Consider the following 12,612-nt stretch of genomic DNA (forward strand, 5'->3'; position numbering starts at 1 on the left):
GGTTTTAGCCAGACCAAGCCCCCCAGTAATAGATTTTGGGTCCCCATGCCAAATAGGATGGACGGGAGTGGCGGAGTGGGTTTTGGCCAGTGCTGCTTTGGCCCCTGGCACAAGCTCAAGATGCATCCGAGGGATGCATCACACCAGTGTTTGCCCTGCTCCAAAGTCCACCTCTTAATCTAAATATCCTCACTCCCCCAACCTCTTTGTTGCTGCATTTCCCCACACTGCACCCATACAAGGTGACAACTTGCTGAACATCCCCCTAAAAAACGCTGGTGGGCTCTCCCTGTTCACAGCAGGGTTGTGCGCAGGGGTCCCCAACAGCCAAGCCAGCATGGGGACCAGCATTTTTTTATATAAATATATATATATATATATAAAAATATTACGCTATTTAGCACATTGTCCTCCACCTAACGAGCGTCCCTGGCAAGTCTAGCGACAGATATACAACCACCCCCCTCCCCTTCGGCACCACCACCGTCCCCATGCGAAGCCATCAGGTGAAATTCAGTGCCTCGGCATTGGCAGGGGGACATCTCGGAACTTGCAGTTGATGAGGTACGTGCCCCAAGGAGGTTCAGATGCTCCTCCCCGTCACAAAAGGCAATGCCTGAGCTCACGCAAAGGCTGGTGAAGATCACCCGCTGCACAGGAGGTGGTTTGGGAGGCTGTGGACACCGGGTTTGAGCTCACAAGCACCCACCACCCATTAAAGGTCCACAGCAAGACCTCCTCCTACCACACGTACCCATGACCCATGCAGTTGGGACCCATCACACCCACACCTCATACAAGGAGTTCTTTTAGCATCACTTGGGTTCATTTCTCTGGCAAATCCCACCAGATCAGGACCAAGCTAGCGGGGGGCAAGTCCCTGCATACAAACAGGAGCAGCCACCACCCCCACCCACGTTTAGGCTGTTTCTTTGCCGCCTCGTAGGACCTCATTTCTTTATGCATCTCTCAGCATGCAAGACGTTCCCCTCGGGGAAAAGGAAATTAATTTTATCCCTTTGAATTCAGCTCGCTTAGCGGCGGTTGTGGAGGGATGCCATTCCCCAGGCCCCCTCCTTTCCCCCCCTCCCCGCGGTCCAGGAGTGGGGACCTGGCTGCCTTGGGGACAACAGGGACAACAATTCCCCTAAAGCTTTGAAATTCAGATCAGAACCAGACACATCGCCGTCATCTTTCCAGAGGGAGAAAGATGCAAGCGTGACACTGTCTGGCATCCTGCGTGCCTCGGTTTCCCCACAGTGACTCCAATTCCCACGGTCATCCCACACGCAGCAGTGCATCACTTCAAAACGACAACTCACATCTCTCCCATCCCTTCCCATCCCAAATATTTTCCTGGTCTGAATGCTTTTGTTTACTTTCCTTAGTTCACCCCTCTCCCCATGCACACAGATGCAGGTGTCTGAATGCAGCGGCCACCAGCTGCAGTTTTACTCCTGCCTTTATTTGCTCTTCGGTACTGGATTTTTCCCCCTCCTAATGCCCTCAGCTCCTTTTTCACCAGCTCTTTAATTCCCCTGCCACTTCCAAGCTGGCCTCAAAGAGACCCCAGAAGCTTTCGGACTATTTCCCGTCACCCTTCATTAGCTAGCGTGCCGCAAACGAAGGCTACCAAATTAGTCACCCGCCTCTGCCGCGGAGCAGCTGCTCGGTGTCAGACCAAAGGTCTGCCCGGCACCGGGCTGCTTCTCCCTCCCTTCCCTGTGCCTGCACCCAGGGATGAAGGACCTTTCCTGGACAAAAAAACCCTTATTTTGCCCTTCCGTTGCATGATCCCTTTTAAATATCAAAAGAAACAAGGAGGTAACACCAACGGGCTGCTTGGAGGAGATACTTTTCCTCCCTTTGTGCTTCCTTTTGCCTTTTTCTGAGCCTCTCTGTTTACCAAGCTAATAAAGCCGGCTCTGTGCTGCCAGCTCTGGGCTGCACCTTTTCCCTGAAGCCCAGCCCATCCCAAACATGCAAAGCTTGTCCGGAAACCTTCTGCCAGCTTTGCCCGTTCAAAGTCACCTTGCCCCAAACCTTCAGCTCCACGCTCCGGGCTCACTCGGCAATCATTAATCGGCTTCTCCGCATTCCCGGCATGGAAAAATGCCCCAGCGAGTAACCCTGCCCTGGCAGTCCGACATGCAGCTGGCCGGCAAGCTGGTCCTCTCCGCCGCCGCTCTGCTCCTCCTGACTTTGGCATACAGGTTTTATAAGTCTCGCTCGCTTGCCGGGGGCAAAATCCCGCCGGCCGACACGGGAGGAGAGCAGAGGGAAAATGCTGCCCAGGATGGGGATGGCGACGGTGCGACAGGTCTGCGACAGAGGAGGGTGTTTGGTGGGGAGGTGAGGAGGGTTGGCGGGGATGGAGAAGCGAGCGGTCAAGCAAGCGGCCGTGGGACATGGCGCATGCCTCCCCAGGGGGATCGAAGTCTGCCAAGGGGTGAGGAGGAGGAGGAGGAAGGAGAGGAGATGGTTTCTAAACCGGGGCTGACTCACAGCAGAGCAGGGATGGCCGAGAGGGGAAGTGAGCTGGGAAGCAAGCTGGGAAGTGAGATGGGAAGTAAGTCAGGAAACGAGCCAGGAATTGAGCTGGAAAGTGATCCGGGAAGCAAGCCAGGAATCGAGCCGGGAAGCGAGCTGGCAAGCGAGCCAGGAAGCGAGCTGGGAAGTAATCTGGCAAGTGAGCCAGGAAGCAAGCCGAGCTCTTATGACCCTGGGGACGCAGCCGAAACACCGAGCAGCCACAGGGAGGAGGGCACGCTCGCACCAAGCACTGGGCTTTCCCCAGGGATCGCTAATGCCCAGATGGCAGGTGATGGATGTGCCCAAAGCATGGAGCAGGATTTGGCTGTTGGAAGTGTGAGCCGGGAGGCCAAGGGGTGCTGGGGGATGGTTCAGACCCTCAGCGTCACCTCGGACCTGGGTCTAAAAATGACAGCAAGCAGCGCAGGTTCAGACACCTCCTACTCTTTCTCCTCGGTCGCAAAGATCCAGGTGGAGGAGAACTACATCCCCGAGCAGCGGGCAAAGGACGGGGCCAGGCAGCCGGTCTCTGGCCTCAAAGGCAAAGTCTATGACTACTATGCCCAGTCCATCTCCCAGTCCATGTCGAAGAAGAGGTGCCTCCCCTACATCCCCCTGGGAACATCCCGGCACTGCAGCTTAGAGCAGGTCAAGGAAAAACTGCAGAGCTTTGCAACCCAGGAGCCAGACCCAGCCTCAGCAATACAGGATCCCACCACCTCCTCCATAGTTCCACCACCTACAGGGAGCTTGGAGATCTCCCCTGAGCCACCATCGCCTGGCCGCAAGGACAGCATCCTCCAGATTGCTGACAGCCCCCACCTCCAGCTGCCCATGGAGGGTTTTGGGGTCACGGTGCCAGCCGGCACACCACCTGCAAGTCCCCGACCAGGGCTGGTGGCCAGTGCTGGCCTGTTCCAAATGCCACCACCCACCCACCTGGACATGGGGAACTGCTATGAGGTCCTCTGCACAGCCAAGGCGCAGAAGCTCAGCCACCTCCAGGAAGCCGCCTACAAGGTGATGAGTGACAACTACCTGCAAGTACTGAGGACACACTCCATCTACGGCCGTCTCAACGCCGGTGAGCGGGAGCTCATCCTGCGGCAGAGGATGAAGGGGAAGATGTACATGGCTGTGGCAGACATCAACGTGCAGGAGCCCGGCCTCCAGACCAGCCGCCTGTGCTACTACGATGACGGAGGGGACCGCTGGCATCACCTCTGCCACGTGCCACCGGAGGTGGTCTCCCGGGGGTGCGCCATGTGCAGCATGTTCAACTACCTCTTCGTGGTGGCCGGCTGTGAGGGCACAGGCCAGATGCAGAGACCCTCCAACCGTGTCTTCTGCTACGATCCCCTGACCAGCATCTGGAGGGAGATCTGCCCCCTGAACCAAGCACGGCCACACTGCAAGCTTGTGGCCTTGGATGGCCACCTTTACGCCATTGGTGGCGAGTGCCTCTACACGGTGGAGCGCTACAACCCCCGGCAGGACCGTTGGACCTTCACCGCACCCCTGCCCCATGACACCTTTGCCGTGGCCCACACGGCCACAGTGTGTGATGGGGAGATCTATGTGACGGGGGGCACCTTGCGCTACATGCTGCTGCGTTACACTGCCCGCTCGGACAGCTGGAGGGTCACCCTGGCCGGCGGTGGCAAGGACAGGACAGCCGAGATGGTGAGCGCTAACGGCTTCATCTACCGCTTTGACCTCCATCGTAGCATGGGCATCAGCGTCTACCGCTGCAGCGCCAAGGCCAAGCTATGGTATGAGTGTGCCACCTACGCCTTGCCCAACCCATCCGGCTTCCAGTGCGCCGTGATGGGCAGCCTGGTCCACTGTGTTGGCCGGCGCTTCCACATACGCTTCTTGGCCGACCACATCTCACCACGCTTTGGGACGAAGGAGCTTCAGCCCTTCCCATCACCCCGTGGCAGCATCCTCCCAGTAGTCCTGGTGCTGCCAGAGGGAGGGACGGTGCAAACACAGGTTTGAGGGATCCGTGCTGGGGTCTTACGCAACAGTGGTGGTGGCTCAGATGTGACACGATGGTGAAAGCTGGTAGAAGAAGCCACCAGCACTCATTGAACCACATAGCATGGGACCAACACTACCAGGGCAACGTGACCCACACCTACCATCAAGCAGGCATCCTCCCAGTCCCTGTAAGGAAGGAAGGAGACAAACTGTCCTTGAATACTACCAGTAAACCCAGCCTTGAGGACACAAGGAAGAGCAAAGCAGGAGTTGGGTGGACTCGTTTGCTTAGAGGTATTTAAACATAGGCGTGCTTGCTTGGATGCAAATAAACCACGGCTCGCTACAGGCTCCCAGCTGTGCACTACCCGATAAGTAGCTGCTTTACACACCGGGTGTTTAATATTGACCTGGACATGCAACACATGGGGGATTTTAGGGTGGAGGAACACAGCAGGGAGGTTTCTACCTACCTTCTACCTAAGGAGGTATCACCCAAAGGTCAGCCCCATCAGCATCAAGCCAACATTGAGCCTTCAGGCTTGACCGCACACATCGCCCCAGGGTTGGAGGGTGGGGGCCAGAGGGCATTGCTCCTACCAGTGCCTTGTTATCTGTTACATTCTCCTCAGCACAGAATTTTATATCTATACATATATAATTTATATGCACACGATGTAAATAGGCACTATAGATTTATAGACAGCTGGTCTTAAATGGAATTAAAGTGAACATTTGGTAAAATTAACCACAGGCTACTGTTGCGCATCATTTCAAGCCGTAGCCAAGCCTAATGGGAACAAAGAGGCCGATGCATGTTTTACATCACTAATTACTACACAAACAATGTCTCTGAGGAGGCAACCAAAAACAAACCAGGGCCTTGGATGTGAGCAGCCAGGCTTTCATCCCCTTTCCGCAGGTTTCACCGACCTCACTCTGCTGTCTCCGTGTCCTGCCAAAAGCCTACTTTGGGTAATTGTATTTTCTTCCCCTCAAACGGCTTGTCATCCATCATCTGTCAGCCCCAGACGGACAAAACTAGCTTCCAGACGGACAAACCCCTCCCGTACCTGCCTCCTCGGTGGCAGCAGGTCCTGAGCATGAAGTCACAGATGCGCTTGAAGTGTTTGGAGATAAGAGATGATGCTGGAACAGCCCACCGTATCACCATTCACGCCTTGCTGCTCATGGTGGTTTAGGAGAGCTCAGGTTAATGTTCTCTTAAAGTGCTCCCAAAAGTATTTATTAATTCTCTCGGTCACTGCCTAGAGGCCTCATGTTTCTGCCTTCAAAGGCTTCCTGCGAAGGTCAGTGGCATCCACCCATGTTAGGAGACCTTGGGAAGCTGCATTAATTAACCCTACCTCTGAGGTTTGCTCGTTAGCCATAGCACGTTGCTTCTGCTGATGGAGGATGGGTGATGCACCCTCTCCCTGTGCTAAAATCTGCCATGGTCCAGCCTCTTTCACCCATCCGGGGGCCACCTCTTCCCACCCCAGGAGGACCACCACACCGACGACGTGCCAGGACTGCAACCTCCTGCATCGCAGCACCTCTCTGTGCTGGGATGCTTGGGCTGGTAAACCTCATGACTCAAAAAAACTCCTTATTATTATCATTATTATTTAACTCCTTGTTATTTAGCTACCTCAATAGCCGGTGCTCAGAGCAGCAAGCTCAATAAGATGGGTTCACACATGCTGCAACACATCTTTACTTCCCCCTTGGCAAAACCCAGGTACCGGCTGCTCCACCAGAACAACCCAGTCCCTTTGCAACCCGCAAAAGCCTTTTGTCCCCATCAGCATCCTGGCTTCATGCCCTTTGGCATCCCTGCCATGGCAGGCCGGGTGTTGGGGAGGACACTGGCTGGGTGGGAGCTGGGCAGCCGGAGCCTTTCCAGGTGACAGCCTTTTTTTTCATGCCCAGAAAAGCTTTCCTGGGATCCTGCCCTTCTCACAGTGCCTCTTTACTTCCGCTTAATATTTCACCTTTCCTTTAACTCCTTGCTGCCAGGCTGCAATCTCAAAACCCAGCAGTTTTTCCTCATTCCCCAGTGTGACGGTGAGCGATGAATAACAACGACCGAGGGTGGGCAGCTCTCCCCCCGCCCCTGCACTCTCCAATATTAACATGATTCGTCTGGAGAGGCATTTTGGAGATTAAAAACACTGGGGACATCCCGTGCCAGAGCACTGCTTGTTCTGAAGGGAAGGACAACCAGGTTTGGAGCAAAAAGCATGCAGCGATCCTGTGGTTGATGGCAAAATGACTTTTGGCTGCGATTAAGGAAATGCAAAGGGGAAAGGACAAATGCAAACTGATACTCAGACCTGGATGATTTTTTTTTTTGCTCCCAGATACCAGCACAGGGGAGGAGCCTTTGGAGGGCTGGCAGGTGCAGTGGCAATGGCGGTGTCACCACCCAACTCCTGCCACCACCACCAGATGCCGGCCGTTGATCTCCAACTGTGCCGGACACCCACCTCTGTGTTTCTGCTGATGGGCTGCACCTTCAAACCGTGGGCTTGCAGCTCTCGGGATAACCGTAAGACCATTGAGCTGTTTCAGTGCAGCTTGCAACATCGGGATATTATTTATTTTCACTGATTGGGTTGGCAAAGCTGCTGCAATTTACAGGGAAAAGGGTTGGGAGGCACATGGTACATCCTAATGAAACTCCCACAGCGTGCTCCATGGAGCTACAAACCACCCCAAGCAAGTTCAAGTAATGATAAATACTTAGAGGTCGCAATAAACTCAGCTGGGCTGGGGGTTTACCTGGAGGGTCCTGCTCTTGGGAGCCTCTTCCCTTGCTGCAAGGCCGATCGCTGCAAACCAGGACCCTCATTGGGTCAGGGACCACCAGGACTGGGTGCTGGAAGAGAAAACACATCCACCACCGGGCTCATGAGAGCTGGGAAAACCAATTTCCACCATCCACTAGCAATCCTTCCACCCCTATCATTCCCTCAAGGGTGCCACCAAGGATGTTCTCCAGCAGCAACCTCCTTCATCACCAGCACCTGGACCCATCGCTGCCCTCTGAGCCCCCCTGCCTGGTTTCTCTCCCAAAAGAAGGGTGCAACCGCTAAACCATGCTGCTTTGCAACCAAATACAACCTTTGCACTAAATTCGGTATTTTCTTCTAATCAGGAAGGCCCATTATCTACCCCCGCCATGTTTATTTAGGCAATTACATAGTTTAATGTACATTGATTCAGATTCTTAATTTTTACATTTTTGATTATGATAAAAAAAACAGGGAGTGACGCATTTCTTATTTGCTCGGCGCTCTTTTTTCCTTTGCAATGTGCCAGGCTGCATGCGAATGGAAATGGGAAGTCAATTAAAGAAATGCAAAACCAGCATTTTAAAATCTCTTTTTATTAGTTAAACACGGCTACCTTCAATGTGTCAGCTACAGCAGGGTGGAAAAAAAAACCAAAAAGCAAAAAAGTGAGCTTATCCAGACATGTTTTGCATTTAAAACCAATGCGATACATGAAAGAAATATTAAGCGTAGCGAACTGACAAATTAAGTATCTCATTCCTGACAAGCGGGAGCAAACTCGTGTCGGTGGTTGAGGAGCCGAGTGGGAATTTAAAGCCAGGGGAAGGTAAAGATCCGTCACAGCATCTCTAGGGGCCGGTGAGGGAGGTGGCACCTCTCAGCCCCTGGCTGTGGTTCCTCCTAGACCCTCTGGAGAGTTGCCTACACCAACACCTACGCTGCTACGGGTTGTGTTGCCATCAGGAGAGCCTCCATGAGATGTTTAAAGCCAAGGAGAGATGTCCTGTCCTCTCCCACTCCTTTCTTCACCCCTCCTGCACCTAAGCCAAGCTGACCACCCACACATGGCCACCAGCAAGCCTTGGTAGAGCAGATCCTGCAGGCACCAACCTCAGCCTTTCTCCACTCTGGTTTGCAACCAGGAACAACCCAGCTGCATAGACAGGGAGCTGCACCCAAGCTGCAGAACCTCATTTACAAGCAGACGCTAACGAACCAGGGCTCAACACCATCCCATCGCTTGCAAGACCCAGACCTGCTTGCCCGGTGCCAAAGGGACGTTTCTTGGCGGCATCCGCAAGGCACGGCTACCGTCAGCCAGCTCCTTGTGAGCGCGAAGAGGTCAGTGCTAATGAAAGATGCTATCGCAGAGCCGGCGTCCGGCCAGACAAACGTAATTAGCTGTATTTGCAGAAAACAAACCCTGGCGAGGACGGGGGGGGGGGGGGGGGGCACATCCCCTTGTGATCATTTTGGGGAAAAAACACGGCCATTTGGAGGCCTTCCAAGCTAGAATAACAGCCTCGCCAATGACTATTTAATTAAAACCCGTGCGGCGTTCGAAGGGAGAAGGGCTGCGAGTGAATAAGCGCGGTGATAAAATATGCATCGACTCCAGCATAAGTTCTCCCTCCCCGGCACAAGCCTTTGCTTAAACCGTTGATGGTTTTTGATTCACAAGCTCCAGCAAGGAGGGAACATTTGCCAGCCACTATTTCAATCCCGCCGGGAGTTTTTTCCGGAGGTTATAGCCACGCTGTAGTTTAGGATGTGTCAGCGCTGGCATCATAAACACAGATCAGAAACGCTATAAAAGGAGAAAAAAAAACTCAAACCACACTCCTGGCTGGAGTTTAGCATCGTGCAAGCTCTGGCCAAAGGCAAATTATTTCTCTGTTACTGAAATAAAATCAATAAAGCTCATTTTTATTTACAGAAGAGCCAAAGAGGGGGAGAAGGGAAATCTCCTCAAGCTGCGGAAGAGGGATAGGGGAGTTTATGGTTTTCAGCTGGTTTTCAACCAAAACCACAAGGCACTGGGCAGTGATTTCAAGGCAAAAGGTAGCAGTTGGGCTCTTCTCAGCTGCCTTTCATGGACCTTATTGAAAATATTGCCAGGTCCCTTAGAGGTGCCAACCCTGGGGTGAAACCCCTCACCCCGAGGCAACCTGGGGAGATGCTATCTCTCAAGAAGCTACCATCTAGCTAAATAAAACCAGATTTATTATTATATCAGCTATTCTGGTTCATCACTCTCTTACAACATGCCTTGGGCATGGAGAGGGGGTGAGCGTGTGGTTTGGGGACAACAGACTCCATGCCAGGTCACTACCCCAAAAAAACCTCAATTCCCATCAGGGCAAATAACATTTTAGTTCATCACAGTTTTCTGAAAGGGAGGAGTTTAGACAATGCTCAAGTTGCTTCAAATCAACATCATTTGTTCAGTTCACACCTCCTGAATGCCAGGCTCAGCTTTTGGCAGAAATTGCCTTTTTGCCCCAAAACGAGCAGGCTGGCAAGGCAGTGCAGGGTTTGTGCCAGTTCCAGGTCTGCCTGCCTTTCCCAGAAATAGTGACATTTAAATTTAGTATTTAGTTCAGTCCCAGCTTGCAGCGCCTGCTCAGGGGGCGAGCAGCAACACACCTCCCATGGATCACTGCACGTGCATCACCCAAACCCTGCCCAGTAGAGCATCCCTCATCCCCTGAGAGCTCCTTAACCCATCACGGGGGAACAAGGCACCCCACCAAGCCCCACAGAAGATGGTGGAAAGGACCGCACAGGTCATCCTGGATCTGATAGCAAGGAGACAGCGGGCACCACAGCAGTATGGGATGCTTGATTTCTCCACGGCCAAGGGATCACCCACCAAAATGCCCCGTCTCAAGCGAAGGCAAAGCCTATCCCTTATGTCGTTCTAGTTCAGGATCTCAGAGTTGTTGTCCCATTTTGTTGTTTGATTAAACCTCTGCTTGATTTATGGTGTCTCTAACCAAAGGACAGCATCACGCTGGAAGCATCCTCGCCAGGCTAAGAGGATATGGAGCAGACCGTGCCACATGAGTGGGTGGCCGGTGAGCCCATCCAAGCTTATTCCACTCTCACCCATCAGAGCCAAGCGTGAGGAACATCCATCCTGTGAGCGGTCCAGGACAGATGGGAGCAGCAAAGCCTATCAGCCATGCAGGGACAGGGTGGCCAAGAGAAGCCCAAGCGAGGGGCTGTCTCCCTCCAAAACAGCTCAGAAAAGGCAGCTTGGTTAATGCTGTGGGGATGCTGCAGTCCCTAGTTAACACTGCGGAGATGCTGCAGTCCCTAGTTAATGTTGCGGGGATGCTGCGGTCCCTAGTTAACGCTGTGGGGATGCTGTGGTCCCTGGTTAATTCTGTGGGGATGCTGCAGTCCCTAGTTAATGTTGCGGGGATGCTGCGGTCCCTAGTTAACGCTGTGGGGATGCTGTGGTCCCTGGTTAATTCTGTGGGGATGCTGCAGTCCCTAGTTAATGTTGCAGGGATACTGTGGTCCCTTCCCCACCTCCCTTTGCTTGCAAAGGTCATTGGGGGTGCCCAGGACCATGCCCAGCACCAGGTCCAGGAAAAAGCAGCCAGGACACAAGACCAGATCGGTCTCAGAGCCTCACACGCTCAGAGTGAGCTGCATCCTCCACCTTTGTAGAGCCGCCAACCCCACCAGACAGCGCACAGGAGCCACCCTGAGCAGATCCCTGACAAGGCTGCTCTTGCCACAAGTGCCAGGTTTAGCCCAGCTTAGTTGCAGTGAGGGGTTTTGAAGGTGACGTGACTGGTTAGGAGGCACTGGCGGCAAGATACCCTCCATCTAAGCCACACCAGCAGCCCCTATATACAGCTCACAGCACAAATATGGTGCGAGGAAATTTGCTGGCAAGCCACACGAAAACCCCTTAGCTCCATCACCTCCAATTCCTCCAGTTCCCACAGGCATTTTGCATCCCTGACGTGGACCGTTTCATGCCACCTCCCCATACCTGCTGTTTATATGCTCAGCTCTGGGCATGGGAGGATTTTTCGCCCCCTCCATCCCACTCCCCGGCCTTATCTGCGGACAGGAGGCGAGACGCCAGCCTCAGCATCAGCCAACGACGCAGCCGAGCTCAAAGGCTCTCAGACTGGCCATGGCTGATAAAGGGCTTAGGGTTGGTGCCAAAAGCCAATGAGGCTCCGGGGAGGGTCCCAGGAGGGGGGGACACTGGCTCCATCCATGGAAAACCCAAGCCTGCAGAAGCTCAACCAGGTCCTGTGTTTCCCTTCCCAACAGCAGCTCTTCTCTTCTTCCTTTCCTGGGGGGAGGAAGAAGATGCTGGAGGATGTGGTGGGGGCATTGCATTTATTGCAATACCTATCGATACCTGACAGCTGCTAAGAAAGCAGCTAGAAAGCCAAAAAAAGAGAAAATTAATATACCTATGAATTAATAGAGATGCCTTCCACGTCGGGAAAGAGTTGAGCGACTGGATGCTGCAGGGAATAACATCCCTCTGCGGCTTGAGAGCTAAAAGCCATCGGAAGTGGAGGCAGGAGCATTTCAGCTTGGCTGTATTTCAGCTGCGAGGGGGTTAATTTGCCACGGCGATGGATTTTCAGTGCCCACGGTCAATAAACAGGGCAGTAATTATGTTGCATTTCTCTGATGGCTGCGGATCTTTAGAAAAATCAACACAATAGCAGTTCACTGAATCTCAGTGACACGCAAATTCGATCCGTCATTTTGCTCACAGCTGAGGCTTCCCAACTCTGCTGCCGGTTTTGGGGTTTTTGTTTTGTTTTGTTTAAACCTTCAATAAAAGGTTTACATAGGTTTCATGCCACTGCCACCCTTCGATTTCAGTGGGAGGCATCCAGGTTGACACCTCCCTCTCTAAAAGCAGGATGAAATGCCAGCAAATGGGCCTTTTTACAGCATGTGGTAGAGAAACAATCAAAATATTCACAGGGACAATTAAAAACCTCAGGCTGGAAACAGGTTTGCACTTGGTTCAGCGACAATAGAGCTTCTTTTCTTTTTTTTCCCCTCCCCCAAAAAGAAGAAACTTTACCAAAATATCATTTCCATTACAAAGCAGCACTGTTTTCACTCCCAAAGGGCACAGCTACCACTGCAAACAGTCCTCAAACATCCAAGTCCATCTTACCACAGGTCAAATTTTGCATTGAACCAGGTGAAAAAAAAAAAAAAGAATTTTCCCTTTTCCTTCTTTTCCAATTCCTGGCGAGCAAATCAACATGAAATTCAAGAAGTCAGTGAGGTTAAAGGGAAG

At 52.8% G+C, this 12,612-nt stretch overlaps 1 protein-coding gene across 1 annotated transcript; it reads left to right on the forward strand.

The window, feature by feature from the left end:
- The first annotated feature begins 2,112 nt into the window (after positions 1 to 2,112).
- Positions 2,113 to 4,533, forward strand: KLHDC7A (kelch domain containing 7A). Its single transcript, XM_010577506.1, has one exon. It carries the CDS (start codon positions 2,113 to 2,115, stop codon positions 4,531 to 4,533), a length of 2,421 nt encoding a protein of 806 aa, XP_010575808.1.
- Positions 4,534 to 12,612: the final 8,079 nt, after the last annotated feature.

Source organism: Haliaeetus leucocephalus, unplaced genomic scaffold (genome assembly GCF_000737465.1).
Source record: "Haliaeetus leucocephalus isolate CR32 unplaced genomic scaffold, Haliaeetus_leucocephalus-4.0 Scaffold556, whole genome shotgun sequence".
In the NCBI taxonomy this organism is placed as follows: domain Eukaryota; kingdom Metazoa; phylum Chordata; class Aves; order Accipitriformes; family Accipitridae; genus Haliaeetus; species Haliaeetus leucocephalus.

Excerpts from the sequence above, each read along its gene's own strand:
- KLHDC7A (XM_010577506.1), top strand. The coding sequence starts at position 2,113 with ATGCCCCAGCGAGTAACCCTGCCCTGGCAGTCCGACATGCAGCTGGCC.